The sequence below is a fragment of the Accipiter gentilis genome, chromosome 3 (assembly GCF_929443795.1).
Source record: "Accipiter gentilis chromosome 3, bAccGen1.1, whole genome shotgun sequence".
NCBI classification, from domain to species: domain Eukaryota; kingdom Metazoa; phylum Chordata; class Aves; order Accipitriformes; family Accipitridae; genus Astur; species Astur gentilis.
In genome coordinates this window covers 48,890,588-48,914,926 of record NC_064882.1, presented here as the reverse complement: position 1 = coordinate 48,914,926, position 24,339 = coordinate 48,890,588, and the positions used below count along the sequence as shown (strand labels likewise).

Here is a 24,339-nt window from a genome sequence, read left to right as displayed (position 1 = left end):
GGCTAAAAGCAAGATGATACGAAATGCAACCCTGTACGCATCTCCTGCCTGAGTCACATGTGAATCATACTCCAACGCTGAGAGCCCGCTGTGCCCGCCTGGCACAGCCCCGGCAGCAGAGCTTTCGGCAGCAGAGCCAGGGACGCGTCTGGTGAAGTGGCACTGCCTGGCCACGAGGCCACTTGTGCCCAAATGCATGCCAGGGACTGCACCCACCATCAGCTTGGCTGGTAGAGCCACCCCAGAACAGCAGAGCCGCTGTTGGGAAATGTCACCATGGGGCTGCACCTACAGGGCTGCGCCAGCCAAGCGGAGAGGGGAGGGCAGCCTGAGCCGCGAGCCAGAGGGGAGACCTTGTGCCTCCGCTGTCCCTTGGGGGTATGAGAAGGGGTCACTGGGCAGGGAGCAGCAATGCCGGTGCCTCAGCGCATCAGCAGGAGCAATCCCAGCATCCAGGATGCTCGCAGACCAGGGCAGCCTCATCTGCCGAAAGGCGTGGGCAGGTCCAGTGAGGATAAAGTTATTGCCTTGGTTTAGTTAGGTGTTTTTTAATGAGAACAAAGAACAGGATGGCAAACCTGCAGGCTTATGCCAAGAAGGTTCAAGCAAAGGGCCAAGCTTCCGCTCCAGATGCCCACACCTTCCCGGGCATGGCATGCAGCATGGCATAGCGTGGCGCTTCCCTGTGGCATGGCACTTCCCTGCCACTGCATAGCCCCACCACTCGCTCCGGGGTCCTGGAACACGGTCAGACCCAGCTCCTCTCCCACCCTTGTGACCCAGAGCAGCTTGTCAGGCCCACTCCTCACTGCTCGGCTGAGCACATTGGGTCTGCCGCCACATCCACATCAGAGTGCCCATGAACCCACGCTGGCCACAGCTCTGCTTCCCCCTCCTTCATGATTAAGATCATTGCACCCAGTGCAGCTGCTTTGCATGAAGCTTCGGCCAAGCAGTGCTCTGACCTGCCTACTCCCCCCATAAGAGTTGGGTGTCCCAGCACATTCCTCCCACATGTTCTTGGCATGTAAAATTGTGACAGTTCACCGGGTCCAGTGACTTGTTTTCTGGACAATACAGCCCAAACCCCTCAACTGCTTCCAAAATGGAATTCCTGCATCACAAACACGCTGCCTGCTCCTCCCAACACACCCTCTGTTCCAGACCTGCTCCTGGCACGGCTCCCCTTCCCTTTTGGACTTACTGGTGCATCCTGCTGCGTTAAATACCTGCACATCCAGCCCCAGCCAGCTGGTACCAGGCTGCAGTGCCAGCTGAGGAGCAGTGCTGGTCACCCGGTCCCAGACCCCTAAATCGGCGACGCCTCTTGCATCTCCCACGTCGCCCAAAGGCAGCTGTGGGAAGTGGTGCGGCCCCGACGCCTGGCGCAGCGCGAAGTGGCAGCAGTGGTACTCACCCGCAGGCTATTCTCCCGGTCCAGGACGATCACCCTCCGATTGACGGTGTGCAGCAGCCGCTCCAGGATCAGCTGGATGTGCTTCTTCACCTTCGCCTGCAAGGTAAGAGGTGTCACGGCCATGCCTGAGCACCTGGCGCTGCCTGCCATGGCTCTGGGAGGGAGGCACAGGTGACAGCACCGTCACCGCAGCTGACAGGAATCACCCCCACAGCACAGAGCTGGCGCGTGGTCCCCAGCCCCTGTCGGCTCCTGGCACTGGCAGGCTGGACTGGGGGCACACCAACTCCCAGGCCACACGTGGTCAGCACCGCTGCGATTACTGAGGCTCACCAAAAAATGCAGGCAAGGAGGTTGCACAGTGTTGGCAGTTATTCCTGGCAGAGGGCACGGAGCTGGAACTGAGGGCACAAGTTTCCTCAGCACTCCGTAGGGCCCCATGCAGCAGGGAGGAAGAAGCTCTGCTCCAGACCGTGGCTGTTGGATGAGCCCCAACACCTCTCCAGCTCCAACCATGGCTGTTGGACAAGCCCTGTGCCTGCTATCCTCAGCCATGGGACCAGAGAGCTTTGGTCTGTGGCAGTGGTCAGGCAGGATCACACTGCCAGAAGGGACAGGCTTGTGGCACCTCGGGAGATGGGAAATCACAAGCTGACTCTAAAGATTCGTGACTTATATGGAATACTGAAATAAAAGTCTTGTCCACTCCAGCATAGCAAGTTCAGCTTGTTTAATCACCACGCAGGGGGCTGGCAGCATCAGGGTGACCAGCTGGTGCTGGAACAAGGCGATGCACTCCGGTGTAAATATGGGGCTTGGGGTCTCTGTACAGCTCGGCCTCGTACACCTCCCTGGCAAAGCCAGCCGCTCAGCTGGGGATGGCTGCATCCACACTAGGCAGGCAAAGGTGAGTTTCAGCTCACATGGGGTTGAAACAAGAGCTGTGTCCTCACCCCTGAGCATCCAGACCATCCTCTCCTTAAAGGCTTTTTTAGGTTTTATAGTTAAAGCCAAAACAAGACATTTCAACTACAATTTCCAAGCTTTCCCTTCCACTGCCTGGGCTTCCCAGTGCCATGGGAATTAAAAAGCCATGCTCACAGAGCCACTTCACTCATCCAGGTCATGGTGGCACGTGTCTAATTCAGCTTCCACAGCGCCGGTTGCTGTGCTGTAGATGTGATGTCTGGATTTCCCAAGGGGTCCCAGAAAGGGACCCCAAAGCACAGATCAGCCTAGAAAGGACAGAAACTGAGGAAGTACCCTGCAGAGCCAGAGCACAGATCCCTGTGCTTTCCCAAAAAGTTGCAGGAACAGCCACCACCAACAGCTGCCACACAACTTCCAGCCACTCGGCCCCACTGTGGGTGGACTGGGGCTTGCACAGAGAGATGGTGATGGGCTCACTGGCTGCCCAGGGACATGGCCCAGTGCTAGCTGCAGAAAGGCAGGGCAGCACCCAGGCAACACGGGGAAAGGAGAATGGCTACCAAGGTATGGACATGCCGCCAGCGCAGTCATGTGAGGACTGTGCTTGTGCCTGTGACTTTCATGTGCTCAGCCCAAACACCTGCAATGCCAAAAAGAGAAGCCTACAAGGAGAGCCGTGACTGCAGGTCCCGCTGCCAAGGCCATCAGCAGTCACCAGTTGTGCTGTCCTTGTACATTGCTTCCAGTGTTGCAAGCCCATGCTTTATCCTTCCTGCACTCTAACAAAAGCAATCCTTCATCCCTGCATCTGCTCTGCCAGACCTTCTCCAGCAGTACAGCCGTGTCTGCATGACCTGAGCAGTCCTAAGTGCTCCAGGGCTTGGGGAGCAGTGACTCCGGCAGGGCCAAGCAGTGCCACCAGCACACTGGCAGGGCGGTGATCCAGCGTGAGCCAGCTTTGGAGTGCCGGCACACCTTGCACGTGCCTCACCTGCTGCACTGGGAATGCCGCCAGGCCACCCCGCAGCCCCAGTGCCCCCCAAGAGCCATGAGACCTCGCTCGCTCCTTGCCCGAGTGAGGAGAGAGAACATCCCGGGCTCACCTGCGGGTGCATAACAAAGCACCGAGGCTGCGGGGAGCCAGGGTGAAGGTCTGGACACAGGCATCCCCCACCCCAGGGAGGGACATGGGGCACTGGGGGCTCACAGCAAGCCTCAAGCCACGCAGACCCGCACCCTCCCAGCCCTGCAAGGCACCTCCCAGGCCTGACCCCATCACTGCAGCATCCCGGCTAGCAGCCCAGCTCCATGCATTGACTCCAGGTGACTGTACAGGGTTTGTCACCATAGTGAGATGCAGATAAGCCCTTCCCAAATGCACAGGGGCACCTGGCTCCTTCACACCATCCGCCGAGTGCCAAAGCCCACCAGAGAGGGACTCACCAACTCCGCATCCCCACAGTCCTTGCGCCGTCCCTTGCCTGTGCTGTGCTGCGCTCGCAGCTCCTCTGCTCTCTGCAACAAACAGCACCCCGGGAAGTTGGGCTGATGCCCAGCAAGGACAGCCCCATCCCACCGGTGGCCATCCTGGGACGAGTTGTGTTTGGGTGGTCAGGCACCCACAGCAGGACCATGCCTAGCTGGACACTCAGCCCCGAGTTGCAGCTGGACTGGTGTATTACTGGGATTTCTTGCTTTGGCTCCTCACACTAGCAGGCAGGCTCCTGCGGGCAGTGCAGGGAGAAGGGGGCACATGGGGCTCCCCACTGCCTGGGCATGGTCAACTCTCTGCTGAGGGGTTCTGGGCTGGACTCCCCCCATGCCATGGGGCTCTGGCTCACCTTTAGGGCCGTCACTGGTAATTTGGGAGTGCAACACTGTGCATTCCCTGTGCTGCCCAGGGGCCAGCAGGCAAATGTCCCCTGCCCTTGCCTTCCTCCTGCGTCTGCAGAGCAGGGACAGCAAGAGGCACAGCCAGTGATGGACCCCCTCACCCTCGGGTCGGTGCTGTCTCTTGGCTTAGAGGCCTCTTCCTCACTTATGGGGACTGACGGGAACTTGCCAGAGACCAGCTGAGGTGGAAATCAAAAGGGTTTTACCCCCATCCTGGGCAGATTCCCACTGGGATAGTAGGCACCAATGGCCCCCTTTGACTTTGGGTTACCACGATCAGTCCCAACCATATCGTGGCCAGTAATTTGTGCTTAACCATAATCAAACAGGTTTAGTCAGGTCACTTCCAAGGTGACTACTGGAGAGGGAAAAGGAGGCAGCAGAGAAGACGGGATTTACCTTCTGGGCCTTGTACAGCACCTCCAGGATGTTGCTGAGCAGCTCAATGCAGGCATCTTCCTCCTCCCCCTTCTCGATGAGCTCCTGCAGGATGGGCACCGCCGTCTGCAGCAGCAGCTCCCGGCACTCTGTTGGGGCAGACAGACATGGAGGCACAGGGCTGGTGGGTGCCAGCACCACCCCAGCACCCGAGAAGACCGGACAGGAAAGGGACCAACAAGATGGACGGGACCAGCACAATGCCTGGTCTAGGCTGCGACCCACATGCATTGAGCTGTCAACCTCCTCCTTGGATGGACAGGGCTTTTGGAAAAACATTACATTCTGGTGGAAAGGCTCCAAAACAGAGACTTCATTGCACCCTGCTATGCAGCTACTTATCCTCTCCACTAAAATAAAGTAAAATAAAATAGAAAAGCCTCATCTGAACCTTTCTTGCTTCAGCTTCCACTAATGGACTTTGCTCTGCTTCTCTGCTCTATTAAAGGTGCTTCAGATTTAACAGATGGAGACTTTTTAAACTGGACACCATCTAGATAAACTAGAGTCTCTAGTGCTGAATGTATGAAAAACCTGCTGCTCTTCCTATTGCATACTACTCTGTTCCTCTGGCCAGGGCTGGTATTTGTGACACCATGCTGCACTGACGGCTCCTCGTTGCTGGTTATCACTACGATGGCACCACGAAAGGGGGACTGAAGGGAAGGAACATGGGGGAAAACATTTCTTCATTGTTTTCTTCCTGGCACAACTGTCTGCTTGTTGTGGGGTATAGAGGAGCGGTGTTGTCCTGGCTCACAGGGGACACAGGGATGCAGGGAAGGATGTGGGAAGCACTCATGGGATCATGGTGGCTCAGAGCAGAGCTGGAGCATGCAGCAGGAGGTGACCTCAATGACCAAATTAGACATGGTCCTGTTGCCATCTCTCAAAGTCTCCACAAGCAGAGACACAGAACAGTTCCTGATGCCCGCAGCTGAGCAGCTCCCCTGCTCCCCTGAGCCTCCCTGCTGTGGCTGAAACCCAGGGCCTCCCGTCCAGCCCCTCAAAGCAGCCCACTCCCCTTCTCTTTGACAATGCCATGTGGATATTTGGAAGCTTATCGTGTCTCCCCTGTGCCCTTTCCTGCCCCAAGCTCTCAGTCATTTCTTCCTTGCCCTGACTTCTAAGCTGTTTCTCCCACTGCTTGCTTCTGGACTCTCTCCAGTTTAGACACAAGTTTCTCGTGCCACCCAAAACCACACCTGGAAGTAAGTCCAGCCGAGGCCTCAGCAATGCTGAGCAGGGTGCTTATGTGTCCAAGGGATGCTCCCCCTGTGAGGGCTGCATCACCAAGCCCCTCTGCTCCCTTGGCCCCAAACCCCTCCTGCAGCACTGCTGCTGCCCTGTGCTCCGACGCCTGCGTGCTCAGTGATTGCTTTCACATCATTGGTTTTAATTTAAATACAATCTATATCTTTCAAAACCTTTTCTCCAACTTGTTGAGATTATTTTAAATCCTGAGTCTGTCCTCCAGCATGCCTCCAGTCACTTCTGCCTTGCAGGCCAAAATTCACCAAGTCTACTCTTTTTTCCATCACCTAGATTACTCCTAAGAATACCAAACAGCATCAGAGTCACAGCAGGCCTGGTGAATCCTACCCAGTAAACCCTTCCAGTCTGACAGCAAGCCCCCAACACCCCCTTCCCAAACACAACTGCTAAACCATCATCACGCTGACTGCGTAGTGCTTCAGCTAAACCGTATTTCCCTCTGCAGCCTGGCAGCATTTCAGACAGCAGGAGAGTTCACTCCAACAGCACCAGCTGCACCCTGGCAAGGGCTGGGCAACGCGTGGTTCCAGCACAGGCTCAAGGGAATTGCCTCCTTCTGCAGAGCCACCCTGTCTCGGGGCAGAGGAGGGGTCCCTGCGGCAGGGACCCGTCCCCGCCCTGTGCCATGGCCCTCCCAGAGGAGCTCAGCAGTGCCACCAGGACCCCTGGTGTCCCTTCTCACCGTAGGACTGGAAGATCTTGCTGTTGACGATGTTGGTCAGGGACTGCAGCTTCTGCTTCAGCAGGCGCTGGGGCGGCAGGTTCCCAATGAAGTCCCGCAGCAAAGCCCTGTGGTCCAGGCGGGAGGATTTAAGGAGTGTTAAATACAGGGCTTGCAAGAGCCCCGCTTGTTTTGCAGTCCCAAGCACCTGCAGCCCCTCTCCTTCTGCAGAAGACAAATGCAGCAGCAGGGGGTCGGGTACCGATTGCCCCCATGTTTCAGTCAGGATGGGGCTGCTGGGCAGGGGGGGAGCCACTCGATGTGGGCAGAGCTGTGCGGGGAGGTGCAGGGCAGGATGGTCCCATCGCACAAAGCCGCAAGGCAGCCCATGCCCACCGCAGACAGCCATGCAGAGACACCCGCAGTAAAAACCTTGCCTGAATTCATGAAATGGACCCAGCTGGGACTGAGGGTTTCCAGCCTCAGCCTCCGCCTGAAGCACAGGCTACTGCTAAAATTGAGCAAAACCCTCCCCTGGCTTTGCACTAGGAAGGCGGTAAGGAGGCAATTCCCAGGCATCAGGAAACCCTCTGCCTGCCCTCACCCTCAGTTCAACAGCATCAGCCAGCATTCCTGCCGGCAGCTCCAGGATGGGGGGGTCGCCGCAGGATGGGAGCAGGGGCAAAGGTAGCTGCGGCAGGCACCTAGCATGCCACAGAGCAGGGCTGGGGATGATGGGAGCGATGGGACCCTACCCCAGTGCAGAGGAGTCGAAGATCCCAAACACGTCCTCGAGGATGGAAGGCAGGTACTTCAGGGCTGCTCCCTGCAAAGAGATGAGAGACCTGCCTGCACTGTCCCTGCTTTGCTACATGCCCAGGACAGACAGACGGACAGATGCCGTGTGGGCAGGAAGGTGACCCCTGGCTTCTCCTGCCTACCCCCAAGGTTGTGGGTGCTGAGCCAGCACCATCTTCATTCAGCCCCCTCTCATTAAAGCAGCACTGTGCCCAGCCTGGCCGGCAGCCAGCAGCCCATCACCCTTGCCATCCCTTGGGAAGGGGCATCCAGCTGGGAGCAGCTTCCTCTCGCCAAGCCACCAGTGTCCACAAGACACCCAGAACCGCTACGGTCACATACCTCCAATGTTGTCAATAACTGTCTCTAGCTTTTACCTTGAAACCACATGAACTCCTACAACATGATACCAGGTATGTAGGACCTGGCTTGCGCTGTGTGTAAAACCCCCCAGCACTGCTCACGGCCGCAGTTGCTGCTGCCGCAGCCGCGGCTGCCAGAGGAACGGGACTGCCGCGCACCCAGCCTGGCTCCATGCCCTCGCTGGAAGGCTGCGAAGGTGGGGGACACAGGGCTATTTGTTTTTTTGGAACAGCAAACACACTGACCACAAATTGTTCTGCATTAAAATCTGTTTCGCTATGTCTATGATGTGACTTAGTAGCATAAACGACTCACTGAGTTCTGCTTATCTCTAGCTTTGCCAGGATAGCTGGTCCTTCAGGCTTCCCCAAGCTTCAAGCTGTGCTGACAGCAGCACTGGGGACCCTCCAGCCTCCGGGTGCAGCCAGGTGCCAGAGGTGGTCTCCACACACTTCTGCACTTCAACATCATTTTCAGGAGGTTCGGTGCCTGCAGATCCACACGGGGCTGACTGCAACAAGATTCAGCTCCGGGAATTTTTACCCAGTGGCTTCAGCATCAAGTCTGTCATCTCCCTCTGAGTTGCAGCAGGAGTTTTAGAAACCAGTGCCTATTGCAAATTTGCCTGGTTTTAAAAAGTGCCTGGACAAGTTCACCTTGGACAGAGCACAGCAAATACAGAGATAATTGGCACAGGCTGGGCAGGTCACTGGAGGGGTTTGCCCTGGGAGCACCCAGCAGCAGGACTGAAACCTCTGCTCGACCCTGACCCCTTGCTGGGCAGTAATGGGCAGGACAGACCCTCAGCCTGAGCTGGGATGGCTCCATGAAGACCTCCAGATCAGATTAAAAACTCCAGAGGCCCTGCCAGCCCAGAGCCGGCTCCAGCAGCGGCGGTCGCCCATCCTGCTGCCCAACACCACGTTCCCCGTGAGCTTGGTGAGCTCCAGTGCCCTTTGCTGGACTGGGCTCTGCCTTTGCCTGTGGCACTAAGCGATGCTCCAGCAACATCTTCTCCCTCTGGGTTTGCAAAGACTGTGATCGAGTTCTCCACTACCCTCTTCTAGCTGACTGAAACAGTGTTAACTTCCATCAAACGCACCAGACTGAGTCATTTCTGCAGCTCTTGCAGACCCTTCTCCGATACTTAGATACCTGTTGCAACCGAGGGCAGCAAGACCAGGCGCGTCATCCACCAGCACCCTCGTTTGCATCATGTGCCCCTCCAGATGCTTCCATTTAATGCCTCTTTGCATATAAATCCAGGGATTAACTTACTTCCTTGCAATGAGACCACACTCAGAGTCGCCTTCGGCCACTCACTGCTGGCAGGTCCCAGCTCTGCTCCCAGCTGCTGCTCTGCAGCCCCATCCCCTGCCCCGGCACCTCTCTGCCTACACAGCCTGGGCGCAGACCAGCAGCTTCCCATTATCCAGCACCGCCGCTGCCGCCTGTGCCCCCTGCACCGGCCACGGCCGCTTCTGGCAAATCGGCAAACACGCAGAGATGTCTGAGCCGAGAGCCGATTCCCCTGGGACCCAAAAGAAATGCCCATCCCAGCACGACGGTTCTCCATTTGTAATGACTTTTTTTAGAACTAAGATACATATTAAGGAGATTAAAAGTAGTTATTTTAATAAACTTACACAATGCTAATTTTAAATCAGAATGCTGTATCAAGTCAAACAGTTGTTAGTCTCGCCTATTATGTCAGCTATCTTAGTCAGTCACATTTGTAACTTCAAAAAAGTAACAGATAAATTTGATTTTTTTTTATTAAACTCCATGCTTAGTAAAGCTGGACTGATTAACATAAATTATACTGTCAGCCTTTAACTCTGAATTGATTGCATCCTCTCCATGACTGAGCTGGGATCAATGGTCAGCCTCTTTGGTCTGCAGTTAGCAAGGTCATTTGATTCATTTTTTGAAAAATGAGCCAATACAGAATTTTTCCCATTCCTCAAGTCTCTTTCCAGTGTTACAAGACTTCTTAAACATCGGCATCTATGTCTCAGAAAGGCTTTCCTCCAGAAACTTGTTCTGGCTTTTATCGTAACTGCTGAGGTAACTGCCTGGCCTTGCAGAACTGAAAATGTCTTTGTTTCACCACTGAGGATGAGCCCTCTCTTACTGATTTTTCATGGCAAGAGCATGTCAGCCTGGCCACGACGTACAAATTGTGTCCAATTTCTCCCCGGCTCAGAACAGCAATGTTTGTTCAAACCTGCTACCCTGTCCGTGCCATCACTGGTGATGCTCTGGCAGTGCTGGTGAAGCTGGAGGATGGACCACCGACACCCACCTGCCGGGTCCCGTGCTTGCGGGCAGGGAGACGGCTGTCAGGGAGCCCAGCACAGAGCAGGGATGGGTGCGGAGCCCAGCGGCCGCCGGCCTGGGGCGGGAGCTGCCTCTGGTGTGCATAGCAGTGACTGTTACCTTTGCACAATGCTGGTGGCAGGGTGTCCTGCAGAAACCCACCCACGTGGCAGCGGCCACAGGGGAAGAGTCAGAGCAACCTCAGCAAAGCTCCAACCATGGACACTCATGAGCACCCACCCCCTCAGGAAAACACAGCCCCTGACCCAGGCTATGAAGTGCAAAGCAAACCCAAATACTCCAAGGGGCTGCAGCAGGCTGGGGCCATCTCCTCCGCTCCACCCTGCTGAGCTGCAGGTAAGGCTGGACCTAAACCTTAGGAAAGATGGAGGGGAGCAGGTTGTCCTCAAGGCATGAACAATGGGAAACATGCAGCCACCACGAGTAGTGGCATGCCATTGCTGCATGCCTGCGCGGTCTGTCTGCAGGCTTGGCACCCAGTTTGGGTCCCCTGAAGCTCGCAGCTGTGCTGGCAGCAGCATGATGCTCTGCTCTGCCTTGCTCAGCGCTTGGCAGCTGGCACAAGCCCTAAGTTCACTTAAGTCAGCACACCAATCTCACCTCAAAACTCAACTTCTTTGCATGCAGAGAAAACCAGGGCTCCAGGAGGGAAGCAGTGGGATGAGTGAAGCTCTTCCCAAGGGCCCTGTGGCTATGGCAGGGAGCAGTTGCAGCAGAAGCTCTATCATCTGGCTGGAGATGTGCAAAGCAGCTGCATGCAGGGAGCAGGTAGCCTTCCACCTCCTTTGCATCAGCGGCACCATCCAGGTCACAGTGTTTATTGGGGATGCTGGAGGTGTTTGGCTGAAGAGCTGCTCCTGTTCTGTGGCTAGGACCACACTTTGGGTTTGGCCCTGGCCCCCAGCCTCTCTGACACCGGTAAGCAGAGCCAAAAGAGACTTAGCCTCCTCTCCACAGCTCTGAGTAATCAAAATAGTACAAAACCCCCCAGCCTGAAGTAGTCCAACAGAGGACTGGCGCTCTCCACAAGAGAGGTGGCCTTTGCAGGAGTGCTGCAGCTAAAGAGCTATTATCAGCTCTGCCTTGGGCTGATCAGATAATTGCAGCTTTAACGAAAAGAGTAGGCAGAACGGGATGAAGCTGTGAAGCTTACGTCAGCCACTATCAGATCTTTCTTTTGGGTATCACCTTCAACTGCTAGATGGGAGCTGGTAGTTGCAGTCAGAGTTGCGGGCGGTCTGCAAGCTCTGTAAAGCAGCTACAAAGTCTGCTTAGAGAACAAGAAAAAAAAAATTTTCCCTGGAGTACCTGCTCAAGATGTTCAGGAGACATCATCAGGGCTGGATATAGCAAGACCCAGTGGCTGGGGTCCAGCAGAAACCAGTGCAGGATGCAGCACAAGAACCATGGCTGGGGTGACTGAGGGTCAGGACACCAGGGAAGCCACAGGACCCTCCGGACAGGGGAGCAATGGTGATGCCAGGCAGAGGCACCAGGAGCCAGCCAGCACGAGGCTCGGTACTTGGTCTGAGGCTCAAAGGGGAAGAAGACAGGACGTTGCTTTCTCACCAGCCTGTAGTGGTGCTTCCTGAGGTCAGGGCCTCTTGAGTCAGAAAGGTCTATATATTTAAATAAACTTGGGTGGATTTTTCTTCCACAGATCAATACAGCTGTTTGCAAACTTGCACAAACTTTCAGTATCCACAGCCTGCTCCAAGGAGCAGATACAGACCATCACAAGGGGCTCGGCAGCTTCATCACACAGTAGATGAACAAGCACTGCCTTTGCCCATTTCATGAGATACTCCCTCCTTCCTGAGTGAGGAGAGACCTTGAGCAACCATTTCCAACTCCTACCCTCCTCCCCAGATGAGAAGCGAATCTGCAGCTCCCCGGCCAGCTCCTTGCTCATCTCTTTTCCAGGATGGAGGGGTCTGGTCTGGCCAGGTAGGTGATCCCACCTGCAAGCTGCCCCATACACCTCGTCACCCTTTGCTGGGGTTTTTCCAGCTCGACTGCACACTCTGAAGCATGGGCATCAGACACAGATGCACCACAGGAACTTATGCTGTGGCAAAGGACATTTTCTGTTTTCTTCTCAAGTCCCTTCCTGATAATTCCCAACTTTGAGTGAGTGTTCCCTGATCGGTGCCAGGCACGGAGCTGACATTGCCAGAGCACTATCTGTGATAGTCCCAGGTCTCATCTGCCAGTGCACTGGTCAGCTCAAAGCCCATCACCATGTGTTTAAGGTTAAGAGATTTCTCACTTTTAAGACCATTTTCTGATTTTCACTTCCACGCTGAATAATTTCACCTGGGCACTCTCTCCCCCAGTGAAACACTTCGTTGGTGATGTGGAAGAAACCCCATCACCATAATGCCTGCAGAGCAGCAGAGCCGGTGGTGAGCACCAAGGAGGACAAGTGACGGCAAGGAGAAGACCTGGCTGACACCATGCTCGGGGCAAGCTGACACCATGCACCGTGATGCGGCTAAGCATGAAGCCAGGGTCAGAAATACCAAATGCATGTTGCATTGACAAAATTGAAAACCTTAAAGTTGGGAGGCAATGACCTGGGGCACATCAATGAGAAACCACCCTGATGCCACCCTGATGCGATGGACAAGCTCCCCTTTCTGCCACCCTCCAAGGAGCCACCACCAAGCCAGCGACCCAGTGATGAGATCTCCAAGTCTAGGTATTGACACCCAGAAGAAATGGGAGCAGAGGGAAGGTCTCTCCGAAGGACTGCGTCCTGCTACTGCACAACACAAAAGCCCACTACAGAGCGTGGCCCCGGCACCTAGACCTGCTCGAGACTCCAGCAATCCCCAAGGAAGAGCCTGGGAGCCTTCCAAGGGGGACATTTCTCCTAAAGAGAACAGCACAGATCTGCCAGAGACCTTCAACCTCTCCTGCTCTCTCTAACAAAATAACAGCAACCAGGAAAGCTATTTTCACAGAGAAAGCTCCTGCTCGGCAGTTGGGATCCCACTGCAGAAGTCAGCCGTTTCCAGGAGAAAGCGCAGTCGGACTCTGCAAACCTGGCAGCAGCAGGCAAACTTCCGAGCCTAGCTCCAGCTTCCTACAGGCTGCTCTGGGTGGAGGGCAGCTCCTGCTGAATCCTCACCCCAAACTAAGAGATCCTGCCCTGAAGCCACAGCAGTGCAATAGTACCTGAGGAAATACCATTTTCCAGTCTGCTTTTTAACGATGTTCAGCTGTTGCACGTACCCACAGTGCCTCGAGCGCACCAGAGGAACCACAACAGTGCTGCAGCTGGAAAAATTGTCCTGCTGAGACAGTCAGTCACTGCCAGTCGTGCGACGGACTTGCCTGGACTCCCCCAGCACTGAGATGCCAGCCCAGCTGAGGTAACCGCAGCCTCGTCTTTTCCAATTCACGTTGCCTGCTGCAAGGCTGCGGGCTCAGGGCACTTGGGGTGAAGCACACATGTGTCTCCCCACGCCTTGGCTGGACACCCAGCATACCTGGATCCCAGACGTGGGCTTCGTCCACTCCTGACAGTCCTCTGCCTCCTCCCCAGTGCTTTCAACAGGCAGCTGGCAGACCCGGCTGCACCCTCTGTGCCTCATGGCAGCCCGTGCCACACCACGTGTGCCTCATGGCTATTATTTGCTATCACCACCGTGATGCCTGATCTTAGCCATAGGAGCTGCAGGGATGCCTTTTTTGGTGATGCATGGGCAGACCTTTCCCCTCTGCCCTGGATGGTGGTGGCCTCTCTACTCTGGATGCGTTTGCAGGAATTATTTTCCACAGACCTGAACAAGGTGCTGAGTGATGCAGAAATGGCACAGGTGGTTGTGCAGCAGTCGGAAATGCCGCAGCACTCGGGTTACCATAGCAGAGAGTCTCTAGAGCAACGGTATTGAGATGGAAACCAGATAGTGATCAGTGTTTAGATGGGAGAGGGGATAAGGAGGGACAGCCCTGCTCCTCTCCATGAGGATAGCTGTCACATTAGTCTTCAAACTACTTTTTTTTGAACTATATTAGTTTATAAGGGATTATCTAAGAATACCATGAAATAATGAAACACAGGAGCAGGAGCTGCCAGCTGTCCCAGGGCTACCGTGCATCCCAGCCTGCAGACAAGGTCCCTGCCTGCACTCTGCAGTGCCTCTCTCCAGCTGGGAGACCGCGGGTGCAGAGTGCAGCGTGCGGCCCCATCCTCACCCCTGGCACAGCACCAAAGCAAGACCGACTCAGCCCCAGCACCAGCTCCTGCCTCCTCTCGCTAACTGACATCGCAGAGTGCGTGTGGCCCGGTCGCGTTCTCCATTCAGCTCCGACCCCCGGCACCATGACGCTGGTGGCTGGAGGACTTTGACACTGGCTGCTGGTAAAGGATGCAGCCGTGCCCGCGAGGACCCACAGTGCAAAGGGCAATGTTTCTGCTCCCCCCGCCGGCTCCCCCGTGCCAGCCTTGTCCCGAGGTGCAGGGAGCAGGGCTAGGCCAGCTCTGGGATGGGGACAAGCCCCAGGAGCTCCCTGAGACCCTCTTCTCCAGGCTTCAGCACATGTATGGCCAGGAGAGCGTTTGCCCAGTGACACAGAGCTGCTAACCCAAACTCATACTGCAGCCCCAGGCACCAGCACAAAGTGGGGTTTTGTGGTCTGGGGCCTCGGGGGGGGGGCTTTGCATCAGGGGCAGAAGTGGACGTCCCTGGGGACAGTGAGGCACCACGCAGGGTGGCAGCTCCTTTTGACACCCCGTGCACAGGGAGGTCTGCACGCAGGACGGCTGGTGTTCCCCCAGCACGGCGATGGCCAGTACCCCGGCTGGGGCACCATCCATCCTGCCACATGCCAGACCTGAGCCCTCACACAGCACCAGTCCCCCCGCCATACCTGGGAGAGCAATGTGGGACCCTCCAGTGGGGACTTCATCAGCCGGTTCAGGGAGAGGAAGAACTGCTGCAGCGAGCGCTGGAACTCGGCCGTCTCCTTCCCCTCGTAGAGCCTGCAACAGCCAGAGTCACTGCACCGCCGCCGCGCCACACACCCTCCCCCGGGACCGGCCACACAGGCCGCCTCTGCTCGGGCATCACCCGTGATCCCGCTTAATTATGCTTCTCGGTGACCGTTTCCCATAGCTGGGTCTAGCAGCAAGGCCTGGCACAGCCACTGCCCCGGCACGGCCACTGCCCGGCCCCGGGGCCAGCCAGAATCAATGCTTCAGAGGTGCAGAATTACCCACATTAAAGACTGCTCTCTTCTGTCTTATTTATATACACTACTTATACGTATTCGCACAAATAATTATTTTTTTTAAATAGAGTCTTTTACATGATTCTACACACCGAAGTCCTCTCAAAGGAGGTCAGTATCTTCCCACCTGAGCAGGAAACCTCCTGCGCCCTTCAGCCTGAACACAACCTGCGTGACCAGTCGCAGAACAAACCAAACACATGAGGAATTTTAGCCACGAGATGTGCAAAACGGTGAGAAAGTTTCAAAGCTACTAATCAAATGCATAATCATAATAAAGTCACTCATTGTGAAAAACAGGTTGTATTTGAGCTAATTCACCCCATCCATTGACACAGCAAATGAAGCAGTGAGCCCTGCTGGGGAACGATTTGGCAGTACAGATGGGGGAAATGAGGGAGAAAACGCTGATCTCCCCGTGGCCGTGGAGACAGCCGCATTTTCCAGCCCGACCTGACTCCTGCACGCCAACTGCCACCATGGCAAGCAAAATGTGTTTGGTTTTTAATTGTGTTTTGGTTTCTAATTGTGCGTACAGCAGCAGAACAAACAAGATCTGCATTTTTTGCTTACCAGCTATTTTTACTGAGTCTAGTTTTTGTAAAAACTTTTCTGCTTTGTTTTATAAAATTACAGTTGGATAGTTCTCTGTTCAAACTCATCTTTCCTATCTGGTAAACAAACCCGAGGGAACATATGAAACATCCTAAGTTTGGCAGCGGGAACAAGCCTGTTGATCTGCCTGAGGCATCTCAGATGTGCTCAGACAAATGCATCAGCTGAGCAGCGGCTGGTTTACAGCTCTTGACCGACTTCCAAGTCAAACCAGAGCTTAGACTAACTCAAGAAAGGTCCCTCCCTCTCATCCGGCGTGTTAAAAGTTACCAAACAGTGGGAGCCTCTAACAGCGCCATCCCGCAGCCCTGGAGCCTGGCCCAGCTGCTCTGTGTGGCCCAAAACCCCACCAGAGGCCAGGAAATTTATAAGAAGTCTGTATGTGTTAAAATAAGCAAAAGGAAAGGAAGGTCCACATGCAGCTTTTACTCTCACAGCAACGATACCATGCAACGATCTTAATTTATGAGAGATTTGTTAGATTTTCACAGTCCCTTTTTTTAATGCATCTACCCACAACCGACTGACATGGATTTTCAACATCACCTCCACCGTAAACTCTTGCCTACAAAATTCTGTATTTTATCTTAAAGAGGGCATGCGTGAATACAATATGCTATTTTAACAATCATAAGACATATTGTCAACACTGACTGCTGAACTTTTAAGTGTGTAATGACTCAAACCAGAGCAGTATAAAGCAGTTGGGAGCATGCAGCTCAATTAAGCCAAGATAACGGCTGATTTGCATTGCTGCAGCAGGCGTGGGTCAGCATGATCTTTTTTTAACATGGACCTATTGGTTTGGAGGATTTAATCAGGAAAACTGGCAGGTGGAGCCTGGTCCTTGAGCCTGATGCCTCCTGGGACACTGGGCACACTCCCGCCTCGGTTTCTGCAGCTTCAGGCTCTGGCACAGAACCCAGCTCAAGGAGTGTCACAGAAATCCTCCGAGCACCATCAGCAAAGTGGCAGGAAAAATTATCCAGCCACCAACTCACTAAGAAAATCAGTATGGGCTGCGATACAAACCGTGCTGAACGTGATTTACTTGGGAAGGGTCGGCGTGGTTCTTGGGAAGGGACACTCTGCCTGCGAACCCCCTGCAGCTCAGACCGCAGCAGAAGCCCAGCAGCTGCCACAGCCTTTGGGGACCACAGGACCCCAGCAAAGTCCCCGCAGGAGGGGATGATCAGCATAAATGACTGGCTAGAGTGCGGGGGGGGGGGGGTAAGGGGGTAAGGGGCCTGTCCTTGCAGGGATGCTGGGTTCCCCGGGGACAGGAGAGGGGTCGAGCGGGGCCGTGGCAGACCCCATGGGTGCTGCCAGAGCGGGGGCTGGCTGCAGGAACAGGGGGGACCTGAGCAAGGCTGGACAAGGGGCCCGTGAGCTGCAAAGTGGGCAGCTGCAAAGGGATGCCGCCGAGGGCGAGCAACCCCAGGTCCCCCGGCGCCGGCGGGAGAGAGGAACCCCCCACGCAGGGCAAGCCCCGTGATGACCATCACAAGTACTTTCAGGAAAACTTCGCAGCCCTCGGTGGCAGCCAAAAAGCAGAAGCAGCCAGAGGAACCGGCAGGGAGGAAGCAGCGAGTGGGAGACGGCGTCACCACCACCAAGCCCCAGCTCCTCCGGCCCCGGAGCCACACGGGCGCCAGGGTGGCTCCGAGGGGACTTGGGGTCACCACGGCGGGGGACAGGAGAGGTCCCTGATGTCGGGAAGGGCACGGGGGGTTGCAGGGGGCTCCACCAGTCCCCTCCTGCCCCGGCAGAGTGCATGGGGTGCCAAAGGCGATCGCGGCTGGAGATGTGGCATGGCATCTCCCTGCAGAGGGAGGGCTGGGGGCATGTTACCACAGGAAAGCACATTCCGGGCACAGAACTCCCATGGGCAGCACCAGGATCCGGCCCCTTCACAGCCCACCAGCTCCCACACCTCCTGCCTGAGGCAGGAGGAAGGGAATCGGGGAGCCCTTTCCCCACGCAGTGGCCACAGAACTGCTGATGGGGCTTGGGCGATGAACCTGCCCCACGCCAGCTAGGCCTTGTTGCGATCATCCTCGCAGCAACCTGGGATCCTCATATGAGCTACGTCAGCTCCTCATCCGATTCCAGCGGTAGCACACGTAATCAAATAGCTACAGCATTCTGCGGTAACTTATTATAATTACAATCTAATTTCTTTAAATTATAGGCTGTGTACAAATTGTAGCACCATTTAAAGTATTTAGAAGATCTGAGGAATCCATGTTATTGCACTGTTCAGATCACTAAGATAAAGGGAAGATGAATAAAAACACTAAATGTCTTCAGGGATGTCTTCATTCCAATGCAAACTAATTCACAGGGCTGTTTGCAAATGCTCCACATAATTAATTTTCTCTGCCAGAAGTTCTATAAGCTGGGGAATTTGCTCTGTATTTTCATGTATGACAAAGAGGTAAATACTTCGGTCTAACACTAGAGCACCCCAGAGCCCTGGAGCAACTGCCTGGCCGTGAACGAGACCCTGGGAAGGGCTGGCAGGTGAGATGGATGAGGAAGGACAGACGGCATGCCAGACAGACCGGCCGCTCTGCAGCATGAGCTATGCGGGGAGCGCCTGGCAGACAGCAAAGCGAGATGGCAAAGACAAAGTGAGGTCTGAGAGTCCCCTGTGGATGTCAGGAACCCAACACAGCTCCTCACCACGAGCGGGGCACAGAGCACCGACGGGGACACCGACACGTGTTCTGGCACCTCTGCGCAGCACTCAGAACTTTGGGTGGAGGAGGCAGACCCTGGGCTCCGGCTCCGCTCCCTGGAAAGCACCCGCCTGCTGAACCACGGCCCCGCAGCATGGGGCAACTCTGCTGCTTTCCCAGTGCAGGCTGGCAATGCCGCATGCAGAGGGCCCTCACGTCCCGCCGCTCCCTTGGGACGCTTCATCTTTCGGTGCCATGTACTTGGAATGAAAGAGGAACGTAACTTGTTTTTTCTGGTAACTCTAATCGGTCATGTTTTCAGTTTTCCACTTCAGCCCAGCAGCACAGCCAGGCTCACCCACGCCTGACCTGGGGAGGCTTGTTTGCCCCATCACGTAGATCAGGATGGGAACCCCGTGCCCATGGGGAACAAACAAAACCAGGTCCTGGGAGGACTCTGGAGGTACCCGGGGGAACTTTGACCTTATCCTCACCGGCAACAAGGAGCCATCAAGGCTCCCAGCCCCTTACGCCGCTTATCACAGGATCACAGAAGGGTTTGGGTCAGAAGGGTCCCTCAAAGACCATCTGGTCTAACTTCCTGCCATGGGCAGGGACACCTTCCACTAGACCAGGTTGCCCAAAGCCCCATCCAACCTGGCGTTCAACGCTTACAGGGATGGGGCATTGACAGCTTCTCTGGGCAACGTGGTCCAGTGCCTTGCCACCCTCACAGCAGAGAATTTCTTCCTTATGTCAATCTACATCAACCCTCCTTCAGTTTAAAACCATTGGCCCTTGTCCTGTCACTTACAGGTCTCTCTCTCCCTTTAGAGCTTGTGCTGAGGGGGGGGATGAGACGCTGAGCCAGGGCAAGGCGGGGGGGGGCTGGCCTGGGCACCCCGTCCCCAAGCCCTGGGGCTGGCACCATGCCGCCTCTGGTTTTGCTGCAGCACAAGGGATGCCCGAGATCGACTACACGCTTTGCATCAGAAATGATTTGAAAGCCCAGTGACTGGCTGAAGCGTGAGAGCAGCCCAGGAGCCATGCACAGCACCAGAGCTGCAGAGGGAGAAGGTGCTTCATAGGAACCGTCCGAGGCCAAACGTGTGTCTTTGTCGCTGGTGTGCTGGGGTGGTCCTTGCACAGACCCCGCTGCCCGAATCGCTTTCACCACACCGGCTGCCACCCACACCCACTGCCACCCGCACCTGCTAACAGCAGCGTTAGTGCCGAGCAGGGAGGCTCACAGGCAACGCCGTCGGCAGAGCTGGAGACACCACGGGAGTGGCATGGAGGCTGATGACAGGCTGAGGGTTGACATGGCCTGAGACGAGAAGAGCACTGCTCCATAGTAAGGTGTGCCTCACTGAGGGTAAGTGCAACGTTTCCCTCTCCAATCCACTAAGATGCTCCCGAACAGCACGGGCTGAGCAGGCAGAAGCTCTCTGGGAATAAGCAGGAAGAGCGAGGCTGGACGCCAGAAAACCTTTCCAGCCACAGTGCTGGCTATGCAGGGGAGCAGGCTGCCTGGGGAAGTTTTGATCTCTCTACCGTGGGAGGTTTTAAGTGCACATTGGAAAAACCCACCCGTCAGGAGCGGCTTGGGCAGAGCCAGCCCTGCCTTGAGCAGGAGGTCACTGCAGGTCCCTCAGGCCTTGTTCACATGGTGTTTGGGTTAGCCGTACACAAAGGAGCTGGGCATTTCCCAATGCCACAGTGTGTGGCCGTGGGAGCCAGGGCAGGGCCTGATGGCACAGAGATGGAGCATGGGCTCCGTGCCAGCCTGGGGCTCATGGACACCCCTGCAGCTGCGGTGCCAAAGTTGATTTCACCAGCACCTCGCACCGAGGCTCTCCGTCAGCACACGCGCAGGAGGAACCAGCAGCAATTAGCCTGACGGACAGCAAACCACAGGCTTCCTTCACACTAACGTCGGCGCGCTGCCTTGCTGCCAACACACTTTGCAAACACTGAAACACCACTCGCGGGCCAGAGAGTGGTTTCCGTGATGGCACCCATCCTGCCACGGCCCCTCACACCACAGGAACTCTCCAACCCCAAGATGGACAGCACTGTCTGCCACCCGCACCAGACCACAACCGCTGCAGCAGCAACCGGAGGATGGCATACAGCAGAAAACTGCCAGAAACCTCAGGGAGGGGAAGCACAGTGGTGGAGGAGAGCCTGGCCTGGCCAACACGGCAACACCACAGCATGCTGGGTGTTGCGAGTGCCACCACTGGGTGCCGCATCTGACCCGAGCAGCCAGCACGAGCACCAGGCAGGTCAAGGTGCCAGTGCCGCAACCCCAGGGCCAATGGTTGGCACCAACATGGCTCCAATGGTTGGCACTAAGATGGCTCCCGCAGGACAGGGACCCCTGTGGGACCTTTCCTTTACTCCCTCCCACAGACCCCATCCCCAGGGGCCGATGCTCCAGCAGTGCTGCCAAGACACGGCGCTGGTGTAGCAGCCCAGCAGGGCCTGGCACCTGGAGCAGTGGAAGTAATCACCGGTACTTACTGGGCGAAGAGGTGCCGGGAGCGGACAATGAACTTGAAGATGTACTCCAAGGCCTTGAATGTCCGCATGAGTGGCTCACAGGGCTCTCCCTGGCTCGCATGGTCCACGTACTGCGTCAGCACTGAGATCAGCTTCCTGCAGGATGGGGACACGTGTGGCCAGGGCTCGGCAGGCTTCCCGGCCGCGGCTGAGCAGCCTTCAGGGCTGCCGCTGACCCATGCCATGCTGCCTGCCAGGTGCTCCACACACTCCGTCCCCGTCCCTCCCCGTGCCTGCCATCCCAGCCCCATCCCTCCCTGCGCCACGGCCACCGAGTACGCACTTGTAGGCAAGCGTGGCACTGAAGTGCTGGCGGATGTAGGCCTCCAGGACAGTGTTGAAATGCTGGAACTTCTTGTCGGCCACCAGCCCCACAATGAAAACCTGGAAGGAGCAGGCAGTGGGTACGACTCAGTGTGGGCAGCAGGATGCCCAGGGACAGCCAGGTGCCCACAGCCACAGCCAGAGTGGCATTGACCCCTCGTGGAGGCTGCTGGGGCTGACAAAGCCCCCTGCACGCCCGCCCAGCCTGCCAGGACGGGCAAACCTCTGAGGCAGAAAGCCCAAAATGAACCACGATCCCAGCAGCTGCAGGACTCTTCATGGCCACCTGGCACAGAGCTCACACCATCACTCACCCTAGGTGACCCACAGCAGCCACCCCGACCCTCCCCGGTCCCATCACTGGGGTCACCCTTGTCTCAGTGTAGGAGAAGAGCCTTTGACTCTTGCTGGAATTGTCCCCTGGAGGGATAGTGTCCCTGCAGAGCCACAGCCCTGTCACGAGCTGGGTCAGCCAGGCTCTACCAACCCAAGGCACTGCAGCGGAGCCAGAGAAGCTGCATGGCTCTGAGCATGGCTTGTGTGGTCAGATCAGTGAGCCCCATCTCAAACCCACCGCACTCTGACCTAGGCCCATCCTGCACTGCCAGTGGCCTCAGACCCACACTCAGCGCACACAGGGAAGCAGATCCTGCTTACCAAGGCGTCAAAGACAAGCGTGTCATAGACATCCGTGTCCGAATTCTCCATCATGATGGAGAACAAGGCATCCAATGTGTCCTGGAGAAACTGGGGGTGGACAAGAGGACTGTGAGGGCTCGAGCGTTAACTCCCAGCATTGTCCCAGACCCACCTCTGAGTGAGGGAGCGATTTGCCAGGGTACAGAGCTCCTGTGCCCATGCACGGCCTGGAGCACCCGGCCCTTTGTCAGGACGCAACTCCCCAGCTTCTCGTGTCCCTTGGCAGACAGCCCGGCACTGCCCCTCCAGCCGCCCACTTGCCCCAGCAGCCTCAGCAGGCCCCGATTGCCTGACGGGGCAATCGCCACAGGCAGAGGCAGCATTTCTCCCCAGGGAAGAGGTGCTGAGACCGTGCAGGATGCTCCCAGTGCACCCAGTCCAGCCCTAGCCCAGGGCAGCTCCCCCTGCTCCGGCAGCTGCTCTCAGCATGCCCGGCCAGGCTGCCAGGAAACCCCTGGTGCCGACACTGCTGCCCCCGGGAGCTTTCACATCCCTCTGCCCCACAGAGAGCAGCCGCCTGGGGCTGTGGCTGGAGACGTGTGTGCAGGAGCAGGGAAGGGAGGAGGTGGGAGGGAAGATCCTGGCAGGGGGTTGGGGAATGTGCCAACTGTACCTTGATGACCTCCCCTCCGTCCACATTCATCAGTTTTTGGAGGTTCCCAGAGAGGAGGCTGGGCTTGGAGCGCCACTTCAGCAGCCCCAGCAGGTTGACTGGGGGGGAGGAAGGGGAGAGTCAGCATGGCTTCACTTGCTGCCAGACCCGAACGTTACCAGGCCCCCAGGCTCCCCCGTCCCACCCTTGCTGCCCAGGGCTGGAGGGGCCCCATCCCGGGGGATGCAGTGACACTTGCTGCTGTCCCCACGCTGAGGGAAGCACAGGGCGAGCGCCCGTCATGCCTCAGCTCCCACTGCTCCATCGTGCAGCCGCAAAGGCAGACGCTGCTGTCCTCTTTACATCCCCGTGGGAGAGAAACTGAGACCCAAAGCAGCAGGACTCGGCACCGGAGCTGCATCTCCCCCACAAGCCCGCGAACCTTTCGGAGAAGGGATCTCAGCCAGAGGGGCCATGGGTCACCGTCCTCCCTCCACTCGTGCCTTTCACCGGCCAGACCATGCCAGGACTGGAACCTGGCAAGGGCTCCCATGCCCTTGCGGCTCCCCGGTGCCCACCCCAGGTGCCTGCCCTGTGCTCCCGGCCGTGTGCCTGCCCGCAGCAGCTGCTGACCGCTGCCGTTCAGATGTGTACGGGGCTATATGCCAACCTGCCGGCGCTGCTCCTGGGGAGCTGCCGCGGCGCGTGCAGAGTGCGGCCTCGGCACTGCACCAGCTGGTGGTCAGCACAGCGCTGCCAGAAGCAGCCAAGACCCCGCCGACCTCGGACTCCCTGTATAACTGCTGCTCAGCACAGAAAGCTTCCCAATTTCGGTACCACAAAAGCATAAAACTCAGCTAAACAGAAGGTTGTTACAGTAGAAGCTGTAATTGTGCTGCAGGAAGGGAATTAACTGAACAGCAATGGCCCCAAGCCCCGCTCACGCTGAACTGCAGCAGCCCCAGACCCCATCAGCACAGCAGCGATGAGTCACTGCGCACCGAGTCCCCCGAGCTGCGAGGCTGCGGTCCCCAAGCCCCGAGCCCGGCGCCAGGGCTGTGGTTTCCCCAGCTGCGTCACTGCACTTCAGCAAAAGCAGGACGAAGCGTTTCCATCCACCAGCCTTGCAGAGGCAATGCTGCTGGACGGGAAGGAACCCGGCCTTCCCACACACTCTTCCCCTGGCCGAGCACCACTGCTGCTCGCCCTCTGAGCACGGAGCCCGCTGGCCCACGGTGCTCCCGTGCAGCGTTTAACTCTCCAGGCGGTTGAAGACGTTACCTCCAGGCGTTCGCATCACCCGCCCTGAGGGACGGGTGACTGCTGCGGGGCTTTCTGCAGCAACGCAGACATGCACTGAAAACGTGGCAGCAGCCCGAGCGCCAGCACCACCACGCAGCACAGCGTGGTGAGACCCGGCAAAGGGACGGGCTGCTTGTCCCCGTTACAGTGGAGGTGCGTGTGCCACCTTCCTCCTGCGCTGGACGCCTGCAAGGGCACTCGGGCCACG

The 24,339-nt window shown here is 56.8% G+C and overlaps 1 protein-coding gene across 4 annotated transcripts in view; it reads right to left on the bottom strand.

Annotated features, from left to right (window-relative positions):
• LOC126052025 (dedicator of cytokinesis protein 2-like) overlaps positions 1-24,339 on the bottom strand; it is an 82,356-nt gene that overhangs the window by 41,409 nt on the left and 16,608 nt on the right. For all 4 annotated transcript variants that reach the window (XM_049832086.1, XM_049832068.1, XM_049832076.1 and 1 more), the window contains exons 19-28: positions 22,851-22,948; positions 22,196-22,285; positions 21,498-21,598; positions 21,176-21,310; positions 14,994-15,105; positions 7,370-7,440; positions 6,636-6,742; positions 4,640-4,767; positions 3,791-3,862; positions 1,418-1,513 (exon numbers count right to left, since the gene is read on the bottom strand). In XM_049832086.1, the coding sequence (XP_049688043.1) occupies positions 1,418-1,513; positions 3,791-3,862; positions 4,640-4,767; positions 6,636-6,742; positions 7,370-7,440; positions 14,994-15,105; positions 21,176-21,310; positions 21,498-21,598; positions 22,196-22,285; positions 22,851-22,948 (1,010 nt within the window). The remainder of the gene's footprint in view (positions 1-1,417; positions 1,514-3,790; positions 3,863-4,639; positions 4,768-6,635; positions 6,743-7,369; positions 7,441-14,993; positions 15,106-21,175; positions 21,311-21,497; positions 21,599-22,195; positions 22,286-22,850; positions 22,949-24,339) is intronic.